We start from the raw sequence: 24,733 nt of genomic DNA on the forward strand, positions 1-24,733 counted from the left end.
GTGCAGTGGTGTGATCTCGGCTCACTGCAAGCTCTGCCTCCCGGGTTCACGCCATTCTCCTGCCTCAGCCTCCTGAGTAGCTGGGACTACAGGTGCCCGCCACCACGCTTGGCTAATTTTTTGTATTTTTAGTAGAGATGGGGTTTCACCGTGTTAGCCAGGATAGTCTCGGTTTCCTGACCTCGTGATCCGCTCGCCTCGGCCTCCCAAAGTGCTGGGATTACAGGCGTGAGCCACCGCACCCGGCCGACTATGATTTTTATTACTAGTGCTCTCTTGCCAGGAAGCAGATAGGTGAGAACAAAATGGCAAATGACAGTCAGAGAATCTGGACTCCTTCTCACAGTGCTTGCCTGGGGATAGGCTCTGCCATTGCTAGCTATGGTGTCTTGGCCAATTAGTTCCTCCTTCTACACTTCCGTTTCCTTCTCTGCCCAATGGGAGTGAGGACAGGAGCTTCCTCCAAAGTTTCCGCAGAATCAATTAGGTGATGTGTGCAGCGTGTGTGCCCTGGGGTGCCTGGCAGAGATGCGTTGATGGGCTTGGCAGGGGGTGACGTTGGCAGTGAGGATTCAAAGCTCTGCCCAGAAGCGTCCCTGAAGCCAGACGTCTTCTAACTGGTTGGCCTCCCCTCCAGGGCAGCAGACACTGTGTGCACGCCAGCTGCGGGATCCAGCGGCCCCTTCTCAGCCTCCCTGTCACTCTCCCAGCTGCCTGGAGTGTGCCAGTCCGACCAAAGCACTACTCTCCGAGCTTCACACCCACCCGGCTTCAACCACTCCACCTACCCACAAGGTCCCACCATGGCGCCCAGCGCAGCCCCTGCCACCCAGCCTGAGGGAGACCAGCAGAGTGTCTCCAAGGCCCCTAACGTGGGCTCCCGCACGACAGCTGCATGGCCGCACAGCGATGCACAGGAGGGGACTGCCTCTTCCACGACCAACTCTGTAGCAGGTCACAGCAACTCCAGCGTTTTCCCCAGGGCTGCCAGCGCCACCGCATCCCAGCACAGAGGAGAACATGTCCCCGGGCTTGTCGTTGAGCCTAGTATCTCAGCTGCCTCCACCCCACTGGCGAGCAAGCTCCTGGACCCCTTCCCTACCTCGTGGACCCCCATAAGCTCGCCTCAGCCCGGCCAGAGGACACACGCCACACCTCAAGCCCCAAACCCGAGTCCTTCTGAGGGCGGGATTCCAGTCTTGCTGCTAGACGACTACAGTGAGGAGGAGGAGGGGAGGAAGGAGGAGGTGGGAATGCCTCACCAGGATGTCCCCTGTGATTACCATCCCTGCAAGCACCTACAGACCCCGTGCGCTGAGCTGCAGAGGCAGTCCCGGTGCCGTTGCCCCGGCCTCAGCGGAGAAGACACCATCCCAGACCCGCCCAGGCTGCAGGGGGTGACGGAGACAACGGACACGTCGGCGCTGGTCCACTGGTGTGCCCCCAACTCGGTAGTGCACGGGTACCAGATCCGCTACTCTGCGGAGGGCTGGGCGGGGAACCAGTCGGTGGTGGGGGTCATCTACCCCACGGCCCGGCAGCACCCTCTGTACGGGCTGTCGCCGGGCACCACCTACCGCGTGTGCGTGCTGGCGGCCAACAGGGCAGGCCTGAGCCTGGAGGAGCCTGGAGGCTGGAGGAGCCCGTGCGCCGCCTTCACCACCAAGCCCAGCTCTGCGCTCCTGCTCTCCGGGATGTGCGCAGCCAGCGGCCTGCTGCTCGCCAGTACCTTGGTGCTGTCCGCGTGTCTCTGCAGGCGGGGCCAGACGCTACGCCTGCAGCGCTGCGACACGCACCTAGTGGCCTGCAAAAACCCGGCCTTTGATTACCCGCTGGAGCTCCAGACCGTCAGTTAGCCCAGCTTCTGGGCAAACGCCTCTAACCGAACTGGATCTGAGCGCAGAAAGGTACAGAAGGTCAAAAACGACCCCATCCGCTCCTAGGGTTTCTAATTCCCGTGAAGCCAGAATGCCCTGGGCACACATGGAACTTGCCACACTGAGTGTCTCAGTCCAAGGAACAACTGCCCTCCCTTCCTTCTACTTTACTCTCTGTTCCCAGAAACCTGATGGTCAATGCCAGATCGCTCCCCACTGCGGCCAGGCCTTCTTGTGTGTTGTTTCGTTTGGGGTTTTCAGCAGTCAGTGCCCTTCTATCCAGTAGAATAGTGTATGGAAGTTGGAAGGGATGAAACAGGGAAATTGCATAACCCAGCCTCTTTGATCGTTAGAAATCACATCCTCAGGTCTTTCCAGCGGAAGCTCCTTCATGGTCAAGCTCTAAGGCATAATGAGCTCTGTTATTCAAGAAATCAATTCCAGTGGATTTCCAGTTCCAATTCCTGAGAACCGGGGTTAGGGGGAGAGCTAATTAATGGTTGCTTCGTAAGGCCTTCTGGGTTTATTAGTTCCATTTCAGGACATGACAAGAAAATACACTTCCAGCTTTACAGTTAAAACCAGTTTTCTGGGAACATTTGTCAAACACAGGGAAAAGCTGTCCTTTTAAGTTAGTGTTTACTTATTTCACCTAAGACTAAGTGGACAAATGAATTATAAATTCATTTTTTAGGAAGCATAATAAACTTTGGAAATCTTTTTTCTTAATTAGAGGGGAGAAATGAGCTAAAGAGAACCCAAGACTCTAGCTAGAAGCCCAAGTGTTTCTCTGCCCTAAGTGCATCAAACAATGCCTTAAAATCTGTCTTCATGTGGGAGGCATCTACTCTGCCCTCTACTTTTTCACTTTTATACAAACTCAGGGGAAACTCAGGGGAAAAAATGATTCTATGAAATTATAATTAGAGCCATATTTCTAGATTTTAATTTTCAACATTAGCATTTATTAATTTCCTGCAGCTGCCATAACAAGTTAGTAAAACTGGCTTAAAAGAACATAAATTTATTTTCCTACAGTCCAAGTCAGAAATCCCAAATCAAAGCATCAGTGGAGTTGGTTCTTCTTGCAGGCTCCAAGGGAGTTGTTCCATCTTCTCTCCCAGCTTTGGATGGTTGGCAGCAATCCTCAGTATTCCTTAGCTTGTAGACATCATTCCAATCTATCCCTCCATCATCTCACGGCATTCTCTGTCTCCCTGTTCACATTTCCTTTTTTTTTTTTTTTTTTTTTTAACCAAAAAAACTAGTTATTGGGTTAAGGCCCACTGTAATCCAGTATGACCTAATTCTAACTTGATTGCATCTAAAAAGACCCTATCTCCAAATAAGGTTACATGTACAGTACTGGGGGTTTGAATGTGAACATCTCTTCCTTGGAAGATGCAATTCAACCCACAAGAGCATTTACTTCTACTGTAAGAAGAAAACAAATCAAGTTTAAATCCCATGTATCTTTTGTTTCCAAACCATGCTGCAGAAACTAAAACTGAATTGCACTATATATTTCTAGGTGTTTGAAGTTTTGAAAGAGCTTCCCCAAATTTTAAGGTAGATCCCTAGTTTCATCATAAATGTAACTAAGAGAATTGGAATAAATGGTTTCAAAGATCTCCACCAGCTTCTGGTTAAAAACTGCAAAGCTATGATGTGTGTGCTTGTAAAAAAAAAAAAAAAAAAATACACACACACACACACGAAACTGCAAAGCACGGTTGGTGTGCACCTATAATCCCAGCTACTCAGGAAGCTGAGGTGAAAGGGTCACTTGGGCTCAGGAATGAGGCCCCAACTAAAATGCACTGCAAAAGCCCAAAATCTAATTAGTATAAAATCCTCAGACATGTACCTAAATGACACTAATGCTTTATTTTTAAGCTTACTGTCAAGGTTAAGCCTATTCTGTGAAGACACTGAAATGAATTTTCATCATGTTTTGAGTCTATAAATAAGTATGTACTCAGACATGTCTAAATACAATTCCAATGTTTTATAAACTGGCAGAATTGATGTGTTTTATAACAATTCAGTATCCAAAAGCCTGAGGAGACTTGGATCATTTTTCTAACGGTTGAAGTGGAAAAAGTTTATTAACGAGAGCCAGACTGAGACCTTAATAATAAAAAGATTATGGGTCCAAGCCCTAAGTCACTCCAAATGGCATCAACATTAAACCATAAATAAGCATAACAAGGTGCAAAGTTCTAAATTTTCCCATAGCTACTTCAAGTCCTCCCTTTTTTTAAACATTATTCTTATGAGGCTCACCCATTACTAATGCAGAGACTCACTCAGTGTGCCTCTTGGGTGGTTCAGCAGTGGGAAGTCCACCTTCAGCCTTACTCCTAACAATGAAGCTGTTCTCCAGAGAGCAAGAATAGCCAGCCACATGCCCCCTTCTCTGCCTTTTCAACCCCCTCCATCTGATTCAATGGTGTTGTCCCTGGCTGCAGGCTTCAGTATGCTCCAAGCCAAGTGCAGCTCAGCCGCCGGTCTGAGAACAAAGAAGCCAGGACCAGCAAGCCACAGAGGGACACACTGGTGCAGAATGCCTGGCCAAGAGGCATGAGTTTTACTTACAGCCTCCCATTCTAATTTAATGCAGCTCAATAGGCTGAGAATGGATAATCTCACTGCAGTATTCTGTAATAGGCTTGGATTAAAACCAGGGACGATGGGCAACAATAGGCCTCTACTGTTAAGCAGCAACAACCGGTTACCCCTGGACTGTCGTCTTCTCCCATTCCCCATATTCCGCATTCTCCTAAATATGATGTATTTGTAGCAAGACTCTTTTAAAGTCAGATGATCAGACTAATTATTTTTACAATTTAAGTGTAAGTGATGTACATGAATGGACTTTGTGAACTGGAAAACTTACGTAACAGCAGAGAATAAGTATGTTATATGGAACAACCCAAGTTGAAGGTACAATTTTTTTTCCAGCTCTTTTATTCCTTTAACTTCTTAACAAAAGAAGAGTCTCCAAAGTTTAAAAAACCTTTGAAAAATATACAGCTTGATATTATTTACATAATACATGAATCCAGGTTCCGATATCAAACATTGCTATGTCAGAAACACAGTGGAAGGCAGGAATGTAACTCACTGCCTTTTAGACGCAAAGACTAATAGACACGTTCTCGTATCTCGACTATCTTTGTTACCTGTTATCCTCATACATAAATTATTAGGCCCTGAGAGGTTGGAAGACTACCGAAAATGAACTTCATACCTTCTATTCTGTTTGATTATTATCTTAAAAACTTACTGCATTTTAAATCTCTAACTTTACTTCATCTACAACTAACTTCACTTTCATTATCCCAAATGATCAGGTATTAACTACATGAACTGTTAATGTATACACAGACCTAAAAGTCAAACAAAAATGTATTGCCCAGTTGTGTAGGATATATATTTGAACCCCACGACATTTCCTAGTGCTTTGTGAGCAATCCAAATTTCACTTAAGAGAGGTGTCAACTCTGCCCATGCTCTGGACTATGTTTGTAGAAAACATATAAAAAAGACTGACAATAATTAATCTCTTATAAATTAATCAAGAAACCTAAGATTAAAAATTCTAAATTATAGTTTTATTTGTATTTAAAAATACATTGGAAATTCTGCATATTCCCATGATCAACCTTATTTTCAATGCACATTACTTAAATTTTGATGACATGGTTGGTTCTGACAAGTCCTTTTTCAAGCTGAACACCAAAATAGGGAAACTCCTGTAGATTTCCACGGGCCCTGTTCCCATTGATGTATACTGCTTCCTTACTAACGGTGATAGATGGCTTTCATCAGTCTTTTATCACCTGAACAGTCTTCCGACCATAATGATAGTAACTGTAAGCTGATGCAGCTGTGGTGAAAGCTGTAAAACACCTTTTATGGAAGAAAAGAAATAAAATTTAGTTGTCAAGTCTAAAAAACAGTAGCAATAGGAATCATAATGAATACATGCAAAAGATCTATTTAAAAAGCAAAAAGGCTGGGTGCAGTGGCTCACGCCTGTAATCCCAGCACTTTGGGAGGCCAAGGCGAGCGGATCACGAGGTCAGGAGATAGAGACCATCCTGGCTAATATGGTGAAACCCCATCTCTACTAAAAAAATACAAAAAATTAGCCGGGCGTGGTGGTGGGCGCCTCTAGTCTCAGCTACACAGGAGGCTGAGGCAGGAGAATGGCGTGAACCGGGAGGCGGAGCCTGCAGTCAGCCAAGATGTGCCACTGCACTCCAGCCTGGGCGACAGAGCGAGACTCCGTCTAAAAAAACAAAAGTAAAAAGGGCTCTGTGGTGTAATTTTTCTTAACTACAAGAGTCTAAATACACTGCTTTTCTTTAAGACTTCATTTTAATTAGTAATGTCAAACAAAATTATTCTAGGTAATGAGCCCTACAAATAAATACTACTAGCAACTGTCATTTTTTACTCAGGCATCCTCTAGGTGTCTTACATTCTCATTTTATTCTTACAACAAACTCATCCTCCAGAAGGGGGAAATGGAAGACCCGGAGAACTTGCTCAGGGCTTATCAAAGAACTATGTTTGAGCCTGATTTGGTTTCAGCTCTAAAGCCCACATGCTCCTTCTACTGCTCCATGCTGCTCAGGGTACCAGACTCTATTTCCTGTAGCTTTTGAGAATTCTAAAGTTATCTGAGTAATTTTAAATAAATTTCAGCTTTCTTTACCAAATTACCCTTAACTGGATTCTCCTTGAAATGACATCAACTGATGCCCGTGGCATGCTGAATGCCCACAGCTAGGAGATTACTTTTTAGTGCACCCACGCACTTCTGCTTTTATTAGGTGAGGCAGAATCAAGATTCCCTTTTGTTGGATCTTGAATCTGTTCATGCCACTTTGATATACTAAATTCATAAACCAATGAAATCTATGTGTTAGAAAAATTGCTATTTCTAGCTGGACGCAGAGGCTCATGACTATAATCCTACCACTTTGGGAGGCTGAGGCAGGAGGATTGCTCGAAGCCAAGAGTTTGAGACCAGCTTGGGCAACATAGTGAGACCCTGTTTCTACAGAAAATAATAATATAAAAAATTAGTGGCTGGGCGCAGTGGCTCACACCTGTAATCCTAGCACTTTGAGGCCGAGGCAGGTGGATCGAGGCCAGGAGTGCGAGATCGGCCTAACCAACATGGTGAAATCCTGCCTCTACTATATAAAAATTGGCCAGGTATGGTGGTGGGTGCCTGTAATCCCAGCTACTCAGGAAGTTGAGGCAGGAGAATGACTTGAACCCGTGAGGTAGAGGTTGCAGTGAGCTGAGATCAGGCCATTGCACTCCAGCCTGGGCAACAGAGTGAGAACCCGTCTCAAAAAAAAAAAAGAAAAAAAAAATTAATTAAATTAAAAAAAACCAAAATAGCTAGGTGTGGTGGCACATGCCTGTAATCCCAGTTACTCAGGAGGCTGAAGTGGGAGGATCGCTTGAGGCCAGCAATTCAAGGTTACTGTGAGCTATGATCATGCCACTGCACTATAGCCTGGGTGACAGAGCAAGACCCTGTCTCCAAAAAAAAAAAAAAAAAAAATTTTTTTTAAATTGCTATTTCTGAAAACTACATTGGATGCTTTACAAAAGACTCAATAAAGGTGACTTGATAAAAAAAAAATACTGTCTCTGTTTTCATGGGTACCTAGGGGAAAAAAGTACTGTCAAAATAAATAGGCAAGATGATTGTGAAAAGACTAGGGAAAAAATCTAAACAGTTCTTAGACTGCTTTGTAAATGTTTTAAGTTCTTGCATCACCTTAAAGAAGTAGAAAATGAAAATCAGAGAGGTTGTATTATGGATGTAGTTTATCCAAGAAAGAAAAAACTCCCACTGATGGACCTGCATTCAAAAAGTCTTCATCCTATATCAGAAGGTATAAGATGAATTGGGATAAATGTACACTTAAATATTTTAAATTAAAAAGTTTAGAGTAGTTGTCATTTTTTAAAAGCTTGCCTGGCTTAACTGACTGTGATTAGTCACCACTTTCTGGTCCAGACTGTACCAAGCAAGATAATTTTAATTCTAGTTAAAATTGTGCCAAAATATAATACTCCAATATCAATGTGACATATTTTGAACTCTGAAAGCATGAATTTGACACACTTTTAAGATGATAAATAAGCAATTAGTATAATAAAATTCAAACTCCTTTCTCCAGTTTTCCCTCCTACAACAACCCTTTCAACAGGCTGGACTCAGCTTCCCTACCCGCTCTCCAACACTGTCTCTTGGCTTAGGCCCTGTCTTTCACCTAGTGGCCTCCTCTGAGTCCTACACAATCCACCTATACTTCATGCATCAACCACCACCTCCTCCCTGAAACCGTCCCTCTTATTCCTATGAAGTTATCTCTTCCTCCAAAACCCTAACACATTATCAGTACCATTTATCCCTTTTAACTGGTATGAAAGCTAACTTCTACATCTCATACTTCACAGGAAGTGTCTTAACAATGGTATCAATCACAAAATATAGCCACAGCTTTATCCAGTCAGTGCTCGATAAATGCTGTAAGAACAAGGTCATTCTAGGGCTATCACAATAAGTCATTCTGTTGACATTCTAAGACAGTGATTCTAAATTTAGCTTACCACAGTATCTGAAGATAAATGCTGTCAGCATAGTTGAAAACTGGAGCTGCCAAAGAAGCTGCCACCAAGATTAACTGGACTGCTGTATTTACCTAAATAAAAAAAGAAAGAGTTCTAAGTGAATAGTGCTAACTGGATCCTATTTCAAGCGTTCAAGACAAAAGCACAGCCCATCACACTATAACATGACATACCCTCAGCATGCTTGCAGTTCATCTACACTGTCCCTGCCCAAGAAGCTTGCATTCACAGGTGAGCACACACAAAAGGGTCAACTTCACTAACTGACCCATCTGTCTGCACAGCTGCCCTTAAGAGTGAGAGTAATGACAACTGTCAGAAAATACCACTACCTTGAATTCCCACAGCAACTCAAAAATGTTACAAAATTATTTGCCTTTTTTCCAACTGCCCATTAAAATAGAATATGAAAATAACTAGGCTACCTCCTCATGGGTAAAAGAGTAAGGAGTTAGGTGACTTGCCTGCAGTCACAGCAGACAACAGAAGCAAAGCTGGAACCTAGATTTCCTAGGGTCTTATCTGATGTTCCTTTCTTGCCTGTCAAACCTTGTGAGGTTAGAAAATTAAAATGCACGCATCTCAGGACAGATGCAGTAGTTCATGCCTGCAATCCCAACACTTTTGGAGGCTGAGGCAGAAGGACTACTTGAGCACAGGAGTTCAAGACCAGCTAGTTAAAAACCAGTCAAGCATGGTGGCGTGCACCTGTACTCTCAGCTACTTGGGAGGCTGATGTGGGAGGATATTTTGAGCCTGGGAAGTCAAGGCTGCAGTGAGCTATGATTGCATCACTGCGCTCAAGGCTGGGCGGACAGAGCAAGACCCTATTTCAAAGACAAAGCACTCATCTCCATAAAAGAACCTCTCTAAAGGAGGAAATGAGTAGGCTTCCCTACACTAAAAGACAGCACTGGGGAGAAAAGAAAATAGAACAAGAAACACACTGGACACTCCCTCTATCATCATGAGAAGCATTCCATGGAAGAGTCTGTAAAGTATGAAAACAGGAGTGAAGCAGACAAGCACCTCTGTTCTATCACCCGTTCTCCAGCCAAATGACACTTCATTTTAAAAAATAATAGCCGGGCGCAGTGGCTCACGCCTGTAATCCCAGCACTTTGGGAGGCCGAGGTGGGTGGATCACCTGAGGTTAGGAGTTTGAGACCAGCCTGACCAACATGGTGAAACCCCATCTCTACTAAAGAATACAAAAAAATTAGCTGGGCAAGGTGGCGCACGCCTGTAATCGCAGCTACTTGGGAGACTGAGGCAGGAGAATTGCTTGAACCCGGCAGGTGGAGACTGCAGTGAGCCGAGATCGCATCACTGCACTCCAGCCTGGGCAACAAGAGCAAAAAATCCATCTTTAAAATAAAATAAAATAAAATAAAATAAAATGAAATAAAAAATAAATTTTATCTGAAGGACTTCCTATAAGGGTTTAAGGCACTTGTCCCTGTACCTCTTTAAGCCACTTTCCATGTAGTGCTACACTCAAATACAATATAAATACAAATCACTTGAAGCCAAACAAACAAAAAACAAAAAAAAACCCAAACCCTATGCATGTAGGTAAAAGTCCACCCCAGGGAGTTCTGTATAAAAGCCACCACCCTTCTCTCCCAAAAAGGATGGGCATTCTTAACTTGTTAAATCCTTGACATTAAATATGGGACAAAAGAATGAACAGAGAAAACTTATCAAAACTACTAGAAAAACAAATATGGTTTGAGAGGCATTAATAGTATCCTTTTTGTGTGCAGACTGGCATATACTTACTGCCCTGAATGCTCAGGAAAACAGAATGGACAACTAAGAGTAGCAGTTGTTTATCAGTGAACAAAACTTTTTCCTACTCTCCTACGCCTTTCCACTTAACTGTCAATCCTGAAAATGAACGGCCATTTGGTGTGTTCACCACAGGGAAGAGGGGAGTGAAACCACAAGGGACTCTTCATAATCTGTGAAACTCAATCAAGAAGCAATTACAGCCAAGCTTGGTGGCTCACTCCTGTAATCCCAATAATTTGGGAGCCCAAGGCAGGAGGACTGCTTGAAGCCAGGAGTTCCATACCAGCCTGGGCAACAAAGTAAGACCTTGTCTCAAAAAAAAAAAAAAAAAAAAAAAAAAAAAAAAAAAAAAAAGACCTTGTCTCAAAAAAAAAAAAAAAAAAAGGAACAACTACATTTCAATTCCCTTTCCCTGAACAGTGGCCCAATTACCTCATTCAGAGCTTAAATTCTCAGACCACCAACTCAAGGCACAACATGTAAAGGATGATCCAAAAAAAATGGAGGACAAAAAAAAGAACTGGGTTAAAGTTGCCTGCCTAACGCCACTCTCTAGCCTCTATACTCTATGCATTTAAATTTGTCTCATTTTCAGCTGTTCTTGACTGAGGTTTATATCCCATATAATAAAAATTTACAAAGGGATAACTTAAAAGAACATTGCATTCTCTTACCTTGCTGATGAATGTTGGTTTTAACCTAGCTGTGGCATAGCAAGGATTGAAATACTTGGCAAGTGTTCGCTGGCAGAGGACCAAAAAAGATAATTAATTTATTGTTTAAAATAGACATTTTTATTTAAAATAGACATTTTGTTATTATAGTCAGGTAACAACATAATTTTATAAATCATACATTCAATATATACTGAAAATTGAGTTTTAAAAAATTTATAGATTTCTCAATTGCTGTAAAATTCAAACACAATACCTATAAAGTTGCTTTATAAAATTTTACTAAACTCAAAATTCCCTTATTCACTATTTTCTTTTTTGAATTAAAAAATAAAATGAACAAAATACCGCTCTATTTTCAGTAGACTGGGAGCCAAAAGAGGTTAATTGCCACACGTCTGTGCTCAAATATTTATAGAGCTCATGAACAAATATGCAAACAAACCATTCCATGTTCATACAACTGTGATTTTTAAAACCAATTCTAGACTATCCATGGTAGAGGTTAGACAATATGTCTCGGACCTAATGTGAAACACCTTTAAACAATTTGCTTCTAGGGATATGGGCTGGCTGGTCTGGGTTTCACGTGCCATCAATTGAAAAGAGGTTGACTTTAAAAAATATCTTTTTGTTTTTTCCTTAAATCATATACAATGCTAAAAGAATACTTTTTGGAAACAAACTCACTGGTGTTGGAAGAGTTCGGTATCTGACATAAAAAACAGCAGCAATCAACATTACATCTCTTGAAATGATCATATAAGTAAGCGGAACTGAAAATCAAACATAAAATAATTTTAACTGGGATTCTGAAAATTACTAACATATATTATGAATATAATAACATGTCATTCAGCCTTACCAGAAACTGCTGTTTTCACAAATAGTTTTATAATGAACACCTATTGATGGTTTAGGGTTCCCTATAGCAAACTACTGATTTTTATATTCTTCTTTAACCCGCCCTCAAAACAAAGTGAAGTACAGACTATAACTTTGAAGTCTGTATCTGCGTTTCAGTATGCCGATCTTCTCATCCGATTATGTTTTTTTCTTGCATGTTTTTAAGCTATTGGTCTGAAGTTGTCAGCATCAGCTGTACTCAGCACTCTCTCCTCCTTTGCTACTTCTTAGTTAGCTCTGTACATTTGAAAAAAAGATCACCATACTCAGAATTACATGGAAAGAGATGAGAAAGGGGTGGTGAAGGATGTGGGAGGCCTCAAACTCTTCTGGAATCTCAGGAGCTTTGATTGCTTGTTCTGCATTTTAGACTATTCTCTGAAGAGTAAAATTTGCTGTTATGTGCAACTAGTAGAGAAACAGAATTTTTTTTGTATTTGTTTTGTTTTTTTTTTTGACAGGGCCTTGCTTTGTTGCCTAGGCTGGAGTGCAGTGGCACGGTAACGACTCACTGCAGCCTTGACCTCCTGGGCTCAAGGCAATCCTCTCACCTCACCCTCCCAAGTAGCTGGGAACACAGGTACATGCCACCATGCCTAATTTTTTTTTTTTTTTGGTAGAGAAGGGATTTCACCATGTTATCCCAGCTGGTCTAAAACTCCTGAGTTCAAGCGATCTGCCCGCCTCAGCCTCTCAAAATGCAAGGATTACATGCATGAGCCACCGTGCCCAGCCTGAAATATTTTATACTTATCCAGCCAGTTCCTTCCTAGGGATTGCTGTTTTTCTCCTTGTCCATTCAATGAATTCAACTTGTCAATAGTTCCGTCATCATTCCTCAGATTTTACACTATGGTCCCAGAGCCATAGCCAACAGAAGGATATCTTCAAATAAATACCTAAGGAACCCCTATTTCCTTATTGAATGGGAATGAGATGGCAAAGAACTTGCTTCACTTTATATCCTTCTGCACCACAGAAAGTTTTTAACTGTGAATATATCTTTTATAAGAAAAAAATTATTTTTAAAAAGGGTGGGAAAAAAACCCTGAGTTCACTCGGTTCAAACACTATTCAAACTATTTCAAATAAATAAAGATAAAAATAAAAAGGATCATGAATATCCCTTCCGTAATACTTTCAGACAAATCTTTTATGAATTATTGGAGGCTGTACTTATGGTCCTCTCCAGTTTTGACATTCAACTGGCTCTGCAATTTGAAGAAAATCTTTAATTAATTACAGATTTAAAATTTAAATCTCTGCTGGTTATAGCTATGATGTAAGTGTTGATCCTTGGCCGAGTCCTTGATGGATAACACTATTCCAAAGAAAAAGTGCTTATCCACTCAAGTCATAGCATTTGGAGCAAACAAGATATGGCTATATGAGCCAAGCATAAAAACAGTAAGTCATAATTTTTAGGAACATTTTTGTACCTGTAAAACAAACTTTTCTGTAGCAATCATTAGCTGGCAAAATCTAACAACAATCATACTTTCAAAATGCAGCAAACCTGTGCGGTGGCTCACGCCTGTAATCCCAGCACTTTGGGAGGCCGAGGCAGGCAGATCACCTGAGGTCAGGAGTTCGAGACCAACCTGACCAACAAGGAGAAGCCCCATCTCTACTAAAAATACAAAATTAGCCAGGTGTGGTGGCGCATGCCTGTAATCCCAGCTACTCAGGAGTCTGAGGCAGGAGAATCACTTGAACCCTGGAGGCGGAGGTTGCAGCGAGCCAAGATCGCGCCATTGCACTCCAGCCTGGGCAAAAAGAGCGAAACTCTGTCTCAAAAAAAAAAAAAAAAGCAGCAAATCCATGCAAATTAAAATCTATGTATGCATGGAAGAACATGCAAGATTGCATTCAACCAGGAATGCAGGCCTATGGAATTCAGACTATGCTTGGTGCAGCGCATTAGGTTCCAACCCAACAGTGTGACCTAACAATTAGCATCTCTGGACTCAGTTTGCCATCTGTAACCATCTGGTAGGGGAAAGACCTATTAAAAAAAACAAAAAAACAAAAAAACAAGGGTTCCCCAAACTGACTGCCCATCCAAAAGTCACTTTGAGAGAGTTCAGTAAAAGCCCAGATGAAAGCTCTCTTCCGGGTGAAAGCTCTCCTCTGGGTGACTCCTATGCAGAGCAAGGCTGGAACGTTTCTACACCAGATGGTCTCGAAGGCCTCAGCCAACTGAAAGATACAGGCTCCTACTGTGGTTAAAAAATTTTATCCTATTTCCTGGCTTTCCCTCTTGGCCTCCTCTTCTCTTCTACAGTTAAAACAGCTTTCATTTTGCCTACTAGAGTAAGAAAGTGATGGGTAGGACAGTGTAAAATGTGTCAAGGATTTCTCCAGGTTTTTTCTCCCTACTTGCTAACTCTGAAACATGGGTAATATTTGCAACGATATTTCCAGTGTCTGTAAGTAAAATGTTATTAGAACACATTCTATACTCACTAATTTAAATATTTTCTGTGGCTGCTTTCACACTACAACAGCAGAGCTGAGTAGCTGTGACAGAGATCACATAGCCCACAAAGCCAGACATCATGGTCAAGTTTTATTAGCATTAAAGGGAAATATTTCATAAAATCGTTTACATCTTAAAAATGGTTAACATCTACACCATAGGTTTTTACACTGAAAACAATAAATTTAACAGAATATTCTAGAAATTGACTTAAGCCAGAAATAATAATTTAACATACGGTAAATCAGAAACAATATAATAATACAAAAATACGGCAGAACAAATACACGCAGACCTAAGTTCAGTGGACATAAATCTAAGTAGAAATTAGCTTGGATTTGCCTTCCACTTTCTAATCAACATATAAGCCAAAGAATTTGTTTTCATCCTTCTCCCCCTCCCAAAAAAGACCAAAAAGAATAGCAGAATGATTTATCATTCTAGCAAAAAAGGAAAGCAAAAAGTTTCTTGACCTCCAATCCTGCAGAAGATATTTCTTACTCTTAGAGAAACAAAGGTATTAAAATGAAGGTAGATGTGACTTTTAAAAAATGCAGCATAAAAGTAGGAACATGCAAGACTGCATACATGCATCATTCTACTTTCCAAAACTCTCCTAAAATGACAGTAAAGAAATGAAAGGATATAAAAACACAAAGAGAATGAGTAGAGGAGACAGATTTCAAGGTTTTAACCAAGCTTATTAGTAATAAGGTGCGAAGAGCTGAAACCTAAGTTCTTCAGAAAGGAATTCCCACGAGAAGCAACTCCACAAGAGAAACTCAAGAAGTCCATATAAAGAGCAGTCAGATCCCTGCCCCAAGCCTTCCCTAACACCTTACTGCTAGGGCTGTGGCTAAGAGTGATTTTTACATTGTTTAATGGTTGGGGGAAAAAAGTCAGAAGACCAGTATTTCAAGACACATGAAAATGCTATGAAATTCAATTTCTAGGCTGGGTGGGGTGGCTCACGCCTATAATCCTAGCACTTTGGGAGGCTGAGACAGGCGGATCACTTGAGGCCAAGAGTTTAAGACCAGCCTGGCCAACATGGCAAAACCCCATCTCTACTAAAAACACAAAAATTAGCTGGGCCTTGTGGTGCATGCCTGTAATCCCAGCTACTCAGGAGGTTGAAGCACAAGAATCATTTCTTGAAAGTGACTGGGAGGCAGAGGTTGTAGTGAGCCAAGATTGTGCCACTGCATTCCAGCCTAAGTGACAGAGCGAGACCCTGTCTAAAAAACAAACGAAAAACAAAAACAAACAAAAAAACAGGCATGGTGACCCATGCCTGTAATCCCAGCACTTTGGGAGGCCGAGGCAGGTGAATCACCTGAGGTCAGGAGTTTGAGACCAGCCTGGTCAACACAGTAAAACGCTGCTTCTACTAAAAATACAAACAATTAGCTGGGCATGGTGATGGGTGGCTGTAATCCCAGGTACTCGCGAAAATGAAGCAGGAGAATCACTTGAACCTGGGAGGCGGGGGTTGCAGTGAGCCGAGATAGTGCTACTGCAAGCCAGCCTAGGCGACAGAGCGAGACTCCGTCTCAAAAATAAATAAATAAAATAAAATAAAATAAAATCAATTTCCAGTGTCCATAAGTAAAATTTTATTGGAATTCATTCACATTCACTCATCTATATATTTTCTATGGCTGCTTTCACGCTACAATAGCAAAGCTGAGTGGTTGTGACAGAGATCACATTACCCACAAAGCAGGAAATATTTATTATCTGTTCCTTTGCAGGAAAAGTTACCAACCCCCACTCCACGTTACTCTGTGAACCAAGGGGCACTGGAGTGCAGTAGGGATCAAGCGAAGGTCTACATACTGAACAATGAGACCCCAGCCTCCTCCCACAGCTTAGCTCCCAAAACCCTGGTGGGAAGGCCTTTATAATTCCCAAGCAGCAGATGGAGAGCTAGGATCTACAGAACAGGCTTAAAGATACTGAGAATTCAGGCCCTGCACCCCTGTGCCTAGTGAGCTCCCAATGAACTTTTCATGCCTCATTCAAATATAAGTTAGCAGCCAAGGATCACCACACATTTCAATAAAGTCTCCACCATAAAAGAGAGGCCAAAACAAACAAAAACTAGAATCTGAAGGAAAGAGAGCCAATACAGAGGTTTTTAAAAAAATAAATAAATAAATAAATAAATACAAGTATACCTCAGAGATATTGAAGGCTCTGTTCCAGACCACTGCAACAAAGCTAATACTGCAGTAAAGTGAGTCGCACGAATTTTTCAGTTTCCCAGTGCACATGAAAGTTATGTCTACACTACAATCCATTTTGTGTACGGTAGTAGCACTAAATATATATATATACACACACACACCCACACCCACACACACACACACCCCTTAATTTAAAAATACTTTACTGCTAAATCATGCTAATGATCATCTGAGCCTTTAACGAGTCATAATCTTTTTGCTAGTAGAGGGTCTTACCTCAGTGTTGACAGCTGCTGACTGATCAGAGTGGTGGTTGCTGAAAGCTGGGGTGGCTGTGGCAATTTCTTAAAATAAGACAACAATCAAGTTTGCCACATAAATTGACTCTGCCTTTCACAAAAGATTTATCTGTACCATGCAATGCTATTTGATAGCATTTTGCCCACAGAACTTCCTTCAAAATTGAAGTTAAGGCCGGGCGCGGTGGCTCACACCTATAATCCTAGCACTTTGGGAGGCCAAGGAGGGTGGATCACGAGGTCAGGAGATCGAGACCAACCTAGCTAACATGGTGAAATCCCGTCTCTACTAAAAATACAAAAAAATTAGCCGGGCGTGGTGGTGGGCGCCTGTAGTCCCAGGTACTCGGGAGGCTGAGGCAGGAGAATGGCATGAACCCAGGAGGCGGAGCTTGCAGTGAGCCGAGATCATGCCACTGCACTCCAGCCTGGGTGACAGAGCAAGACTCTGTCTCAAAAAAAAAAGTTGAAGTTAATTCTCCCAAGTCCTGCAGCGGCCTTATCCACTAAGTCTGTGTAATATTTTAAATCCTTTGTTGTCATTTCAACAGTGTTCACAACATCTTCACCAGAAGTATATTTCATCTCTAAAAACCTCTTTGTTTAAGAAGCAACTCAGGAAATTTTTATCATGAGATTGCAGCAATTCACTCATCTTCAGGCTCCACTCTCATTCTAGCTATCTTGCTATTTCTACCACATCTGCAGTGACTTCCTCCACTGGTCTTGAACCCCTCAAATCATCCATGTGGGTTGGAATCAACTTCTTCCAAAAATCCAGTTAATGGTGATATTTTGACTTTCTCCCAAGAATCATCAATATTCTTAATGGCATCTAGAATGGTGAATCCTTTCTAGAAGGTTTTCAATTTACTTTGCCCAGATCCATCAGAGGAATCACTATCTATGGCACCTACAGCTTTGGGGAATGTATTTCTTAAATAATAAGACTTGAAAGTCAAAATAACAAGGACTGAAGAATGGATGTGTCAGTAGGTATGAAAACAACATTAATTTTCTTGTTTATCTCCATCAGAGCTCTTGGGTGACCAGGTGTGTTGTCAATGAGCAGTAACATTTTAAACTGAATCTTTTTTTTCTGAGCAGTAGGTCTCAACTGTAGGCTTAAAATATTCAGTACATCATGTTATAAACAGATATGCTGTCATTCATGCTTTGCTATTCCATTTCTAGAGCACAGGTAGAATAGATTTAGCATAATGCCTAAGGGCCCTACCATATTCAGAATGATAATGAGCACTGGCTTCAACTTAAACTCACTGGCTTCATTGGCCTCTAGCAAGAGAATCAGCCTGTTCTTTGAAGCCCATGCACTGACCTCTCTCTAGCTATAAAAGCTTTAGATGGCATCTTCTTCCAATAGAAGGGTGTTTTGTCTCCATTGAAAATCTGTTGTTTATCATATCCACCCTCATCATTAGCCAGATTTTCTGGATAACTTGCTGCAGCTTCCCCACTAGTGCTTGCTGCTTCACCTTACACTTCCATGTTATGGAGATGGCTTTTTTCCTTAAACTGCACAAACCAAGGTCAGCTAGCTTCCAACTTTTCTGCTGCAACTTCTTCACCTCTCTGTGCCTTCACAGAATTGAAGAGAGTTAGGGCCTTGATCTATTATAGATTAGGCTTTGGCTTAAGGGCATATTTTGGCTGGCTTGGTCTTCTATTCAGACCATTCAGACTTCCTTTCCATAAGCAATAAGGCTGTTTTGCTTACTTAACATTTATGTGTTCACTGGAGTAACAATTTTAATTTCTTTCAAGAACTTTTCCTATGCATTCACAACTTGGCTAGCTATTTGGCACAAGAGGCCTAGCTTTCAGCCTCTCTCAGCTTTTGAAATGCCCTCCTCACTAAGCTTAATAATTTCTAGCTTTTGATTTAAAGTGAGAGACATGTAACCTCTTCCTTTCACATTGTAGGGTTATTAATTGGTCTATTATCAATATTATTGTGTCTCAGAGAATAGGGAGGCCTGAGGAGAGGGACAGAGATAGGGGACCCACAGATTGGTGGAGCAGTCAGAACATACACAACGTTAGTCGATTAAGTTCACTCTTGATTAACAGGATTTTGGAAAAAGTTGATTCCAACCCTCATGGATGACTCTCACGGGTTCACTGCATCCCAAAGCAATTAGACAGTAACATCAGGGATCACTGATCACAGATCACCATAACAGATTTAATAATGACAAAGTCTGGAATATTGGCAGAATTATTATAATGTGACAGAGACCAGGTGCTGTGGCTCATGCCTGTAATCCCAGCATTTTGAAAGGCTGAGGTGGGAGGATCACTTAAGCCCAGGAGTTCGAGAGCAGCTTGGGCAACATAGGGAAACCCCATCTCTATAAAAAATTTAAAAATTAGCTGGGTGTGTGGTGGCGCACATCTGCAGTCTCAGCTACTCAAGAAACTGAGACAAGAGGATCCCTTGAGCCCAAGAGGTCAAGGCCGCAGTGAGGCATAATTATACCACTGCATTCCAACCTGGGTGACAGAGCAAGACCCTGTCTCAGGAGAAAAAAAAAGTGACAGAGAGGCAAAATGGGCACATATGTTAGAAAAATAGTGCTGAGAGACTTGTGGACATAGGGTTGCCAAACTCTGAATTTGTAAAAAATGTCACTTTGCAAAGTGCAATAAAGTGAAATGCAATAAAAATGAGTTATGCGCATGTATGTATAGATATCCTGAATGACATTCATTCACAATATAAGAATTTTTTTTTTAAACGAAGATAGAGAACATGAACTCTTGAAAATTCAAAATGAGAGCCAAAAAAAGTCAACAGAAGGGGGGAATGGTAATGTTAGGGGAATCTTTCAGAAGCAAAAAAAAGACAAAGATTTTTAAAAGAAAATCTGGAAGAAAAGAATCAATCCATGAAGCTCAGTTATGATGGGGTGACAGTAGCCAAAGTCCAGAGCCCTCGAGGTTGGGCTCTGATAAACCATCTCCTAGCTTGCAGCTAGGATCTGAATGACTATTCCTACAGGGTTGGGAGAAAAGATGGCCCAAAGTAAAACAGGACTCCCAGGATTGTCTCATCACCTGGTGGTCTATGTGGTCCCAGACTGTTAGCATTCCTAGGCACCTGGTAGAACAAAAAAATCTTCTCTGGTGAGTAATGCCATGTTCATAAGAATCAAATATTCCTCCAAATTATTTTTCAAAGAATGTATCTAAACAGAAAAAAAAAAAAACAAAACAAATAATTAAAATACCATGAGTAAGAATCAACAGAAACAGTGGACAAATGAAAGAGACTACCAAAAGATGTAAGATTTTTGAATCACCAGAGTCTATAAAAACAACTAAGCTTAGCACGTACAAGGGGATAAAAGTCAATATTGAAAACTTCAGCATGGAACTGAAAACCATAAAAGATGACTTAGCAAGTCCAAAAAAGAATAAAATAGGAGTTCTATAGTTAGAGAATACAATAGAAGTTAAGATTAAATAGATTTGGCACGGTTAAAGAGAGGTAATGAAATGAAAAATAGTAAACCTATTAGTACAGCCAGAATGGAGCTCAAAAAGATAAAATGAGCGAACACAGAAAAAACCCACTGAGATGTAATGGATACAGAGAGAACGTCTAACATAGGTATATTGCAGTCCCAAAAGAAAAGAAAGAATACACAACAACATTTAAAGAGATTGTGGCTGAGAATTTTCTAGCACTAACTTCAAGATATAATCCACAGACTTAAAAGTCCAATAAATCCCAAGCAGAATAAAAAAGAAACTTGTAACAAGAAATATTATTGTGAAACTGAGAAAAACAAAAGACAAAGAAAATCTTAAAAACAGCCACAAGAAAACAAAATTGCCTTCAAAAAAAGCAATACGGCCAGGTGCAGTGGCTCTTGCCTGTAATCATAGCTCTTTGGAAGGCCAAGGTGGGTAGATTGCTTGAGCTCAAAAGTTCAGCCTGGGCAACAGGCGAAACTCCATCTCTAAAAACCATATAAAAATGAGATGGGCACACACCTGTAGTCCCAGCTACTCAGGAGGCTGAGGTAGGAGGACTGCTTGAGCCCAGGAAGCAGAGAATGCAGTGAGCTAAGATCATACCACTGCACTCCAGCCTGGCTGACAGAGCGAGACCTTGCCTTGGAAAAAAAAAAATGGATTAACAGCTGATTTCTTATTATCAACAATGGAAGAGGATGACTGAGTAACATCTTAAACATGCTAAGAAAAACTAACACCAACCTGGAATTCTATATACAACAAAAATATTCTTCAAGAATAAAGACAAAATGAAAACATTTTCAGAGAAAAAGAATTTACCAGTAAACCTACATTAAAAAGAATTCCAAAAGAACATACTTCAGACAAAAGGAAAATGATCTCAGATGGGAGGTCTGAAATACATCAAACAATACAGACTAACAAAAAGTAATAAATACGAAGATAAATTTAAATGAACATTATATAAACATATCTGTGAGTTTAAGAAACATATAAAAGTATGACAACAGTAACCTAAGCTGAGAGAATAACTGGAGTTCAAGTATTCTAAGGTGCCTCCTATGCCCAGAATGAGTACAGAATTATTAAGATCATATTTTTATAAAAATAAATGTTTTAATTTGGAGGAAAACTGAATGGAAACTGTGTAAAACTTTCAAACTAGTAGAGTGAAAGAAAATACAATTTAAAAATACTAAAAAGGACAAAACATATGTGTCAAATAAAATACTTCAAGTAAAATAAAAGACTGAATGAAACATCTATCAATCACAATAAATATTAATGGGTTAAATGCTTCTGTTAAAAGACTATATGGGTTAAGAGAAAATGGGTTTTATTTTAAATATGTTATTTACATATATATTTACATAAATATGTGTTATTTACAAGTGATATCTAAAAAGATGCAGAACTATAGAAGGTAAAATATTTATCATGCAAACACTACCAAAAGCAAGCCAGCTGAGCTTAAGTAATAGCCCACAAAATATATTTTAAGGTAAAAATCATTACTAGAGCTATAGAGGGTCACTTCATAATAAAACATTCAATTCACCAAGAAGACATAACAATTTCTAATTCATACTCACTTTAACAACATCACTTCAAGACATACAAAGCAGACCAGGTGTGGAGGCTCACACCCGTAATTCTAGCACTTTGGGAGGCTGAGGTGGGCAGATCACTTGAGGTCTGGAATTCAAGACCAGTGTGGCCAACATGGTGAAATCCCGTCACTACTAAAAATACAAAAATTAGCAGGGCATGGTGGCATGCACCTGTAATTCCAGCTAGTGAGGAGGCTGAGGTAGGAGAATAGCTTGGACCCAGGTGGCGGAGGCTGCAGTGAGCTGAGATGGTGCCATTACACACTAGCCTGAGGGACAGAGCGAGACTCCGTCTCAAAAAAAAAAAAAAAGATACAAAACAAAATCACAACTACAAGACAAATACTGGAAAACTAGGCACACAGTAGGAAACTCTAACTGCCGAACAAACCAAAAGCAAAAGAACATTCAGTGAAGAAACAGAAGACTTAAAGAGCAGGATTAAAAACTTGATCTAATAGACCTATGAAGAACATCATACCCAAGAACTGTAGAATATACATTCATTTCAAGTATTCAAGGAATATTTATAAAATCTGACTGTACTGGGCTGAAAGGCTGAAATCACAGAGCATGTTCTCTGAACACAAGGTTATTACGATTGAAATTGTAACAAAAAGATAACTTAAAAAATCCCCCCCAAAATGGCAACAAATTAAGATATATTTATTTTTAACCTAACAGGTCAATGAAAGAATAATAATAGAAATAGGAAAATATTGTATACTGGACAATGACACACTAAAACCAACATAGGAGATGCAATGAAAGTGGTAATTAGAGGAAAATACATAGTCTTATATGCAATCTTTAGAAAAGTTGAATAACAAGTAGCCACCTATAGCTGCACAGTTCAAAATACACACTAGACTTTGAAGGTGTGATAGGAAAAAATTCTCATTAATTTATTGATTACAAGTTAAAATGATAATATTTTTGATAGTGGATTACATAAAATATATCAATTTTCATGTTTCCTTTTTTAAAAAAAGCTACTAAAAATTTTTAATTACATAAGAATCTCCATTTTATTTTTAGACAGAATCGATTAAAAGAATTTAGAGCCAGGCATGGTGGCTCACACCTGTAATCCCAGCACTTTGAGAGGCAGAGGCACCTGAAGTCAGGATCACTTCAGGATCACCTGAGGTCAGGAGTTTGAGGCCAGCCTGGCTAACATGGTGAAACCCCATCTCTACTAAAAATACAAAAAAACTAGCCGAGTATGGTGGCACAGGACTGTAATCGTAGCTACTCACGAGGCTGAGGCGGGAGAATAGCATGAACCCAGAAGGCAGAGGTTGCAGTGAGCTGAGATCAGGCCACTGCACTAAAAAAAAAAAAAAAAGAAAAAGAAAAAAAAATTAGAAAAGGAACAGCAAAGAAAACCTGAAGAAGAAAAAATAAAACGGCAAGATTTAATGAAGTAGTAAACAGCATATCAGAGAGGCTTGACAAAACCCAAACTTGGTTCTTTTTAAAGATTCATAAAACTGACAAACCTCTGGCAAAAAAAGATTAAAAAAAAAAAAAGGGATAAAAAATAATCAAGAGGAAAAGAAGGACATTACTACATATCCTATAGACATCAAAAGGTTAATGAGAGCTATTCTGGGCACACTGCCTATGGGGTAGCCCTGCTCCACAAGGAGTAGAAAGTCAATAAAGTTAATGAGGATACCATAAATACCATATGATAAATTTTTTATAATGTAGATCAAACGGACAAATTCTGAGAAAAACATCACAACTTAAAAACTGGTCAAAAGATACAATATGGAATGAGTTGGCTGAAGGTTAAAAAAAAAAAAAAGATATACTTTAAACCTGAATCATCCCGTTAACAACTAAAGAAAATGAATTATCTATTTTAAAATTCTTCCCTAAAGAAAACTCCAGGCCTCAATGGCTTTAACAAATTCTACCAAACTTTTAAGTAGAAATATTCATAATGAAACATCTTCCAAGAATGGAAGAAAAAAAAAAGTTCCCAGTTTATTTTATGAGGCTAATAATAAATCTGATATGAAAACTTAACAAGAATATATGAAGAATTCCAAGCCAATCTCATGAATTAAAATTTGAAATCTTCCACAAAATATTAGCAAGACAAATCCAGCAATTTTTTCATAATATATCATGGCAATGTTGGATTTATAACAGGAATTGCAGGTTGTTTTAACATTAGAACTAATATTGCATTAACATGTGTAATTCACCACACATGAACAGCTAAAGGGAAAAACAATACGACCATAGTAATACACAAAAGGAGTTTGACAAAATTTATATACAGGCCAGGGGTGGTGGCTTATGCCTATAATCCCAGAACTCTGGGAGGCCAAGAGTTCAAGATCAGCATGAGCAACATAGCAAAACCGCATCTCTGGAAAAAACACAAAAAAATTCAGTACTCAATTGTGAGAAAAACTCTTAAACTCCCAACAGAAGTGAACGTCTTAACTTGAAAAAGGATACTTACAAAAACCAACAGCAAACATCATCTTTAATAGTGAAACACTAAAGGCTTTTCTATGAGATTGGGAACAAGACATTGACACTACTCCTTGCCAACACTGTACCACTCAATGCAGTAAGGCAAGTAAAAGAAAAAGTAAAAGGATTGGAAAAGAAGAAATACATTGTCATTAATTACATATAAGACATAATTAAGCATGTAAAAAATCCAAGCGAATTTATATGTATATTGTTAGAATACGAGTTAGCAAGTT

The 24,733-nt window shown here is 40.2% G+C and overlaps 2 protein-coding genes across 4 annotated transcripts in view; one reads left to right on the top strand and one right to left on the bottom strand.

Annotated features, from left to right (window-relative positions):
- Positions 1-2,325, top strand: part of LRRN4 (leucine rich repeat neuronal 4) — a 15,194-nt gene extending 12,869 nt beyond the window's left edge. The window contains exon 6 of the mRNA XM_011968078.1: positions 638-2,325. Within this exon, the coding sequence (XP_011823468.1) occupies positions 638-1,856 (1,219 nt within the window). The 3' untranslated portion in view covers positions 1,857-2,325. The remainder of the gene's footprint in view (positions 1-637) is intronic.
- A 494-nt stretch (positions 2,326-2,819) lies between these two features.
- CRLS1 (cardiolipin synthase 1) overlaps positions 2,820-24,733 on the bottom strand; it is a 33,786-nt gene continuing 11,872 nt past the window's right edge. For 2 of the 3 annotated variants that reach the window (XM_011968066.1, XM_011968067.1), the window contains exons 4-7: positions 11,705-11,790; positions 11,015-11,083; positions 8,526-8,617; positions 4,818-5,792 (exon numbers count right to left, since the gene is read on the bottom strand). In XM_011968066.1, coding sequence (XP_011823456.1) covers positions 5,708-5,792; positions 8,526-8,617; positions 11,015-11,083; positions 11,705-11,790 — 332 coding nt within the window. In that variant the 3' untranslated portion in view covers positions 4,818-5,707. Of the gene's footprint in view, positions 5,793-8,525; positions 8,618-11,014; positions 11,084-11,704; positions 11,791-24,733 lie in introns of all 3 variants that reach the window. The other variant, XM_011968065.1, reaches the window with a different exon arrangement.

Source organism: Mandrillus leucophaeus, unplaced genomic scaffold (genome assembly GCF_000951045.1).
Source record: "Mandrillus leucophaeus isolate KB7577 unplaced genomic scaffold, Mleu.le_1.0 Scaffold828, whole genome shotgun sequence".
NCBI lineage: Eukaryota > Metazoa > Chordata > Mammalia > Primates > Cercopithecidae > Mandrillus > Mandrillus leucophaeus.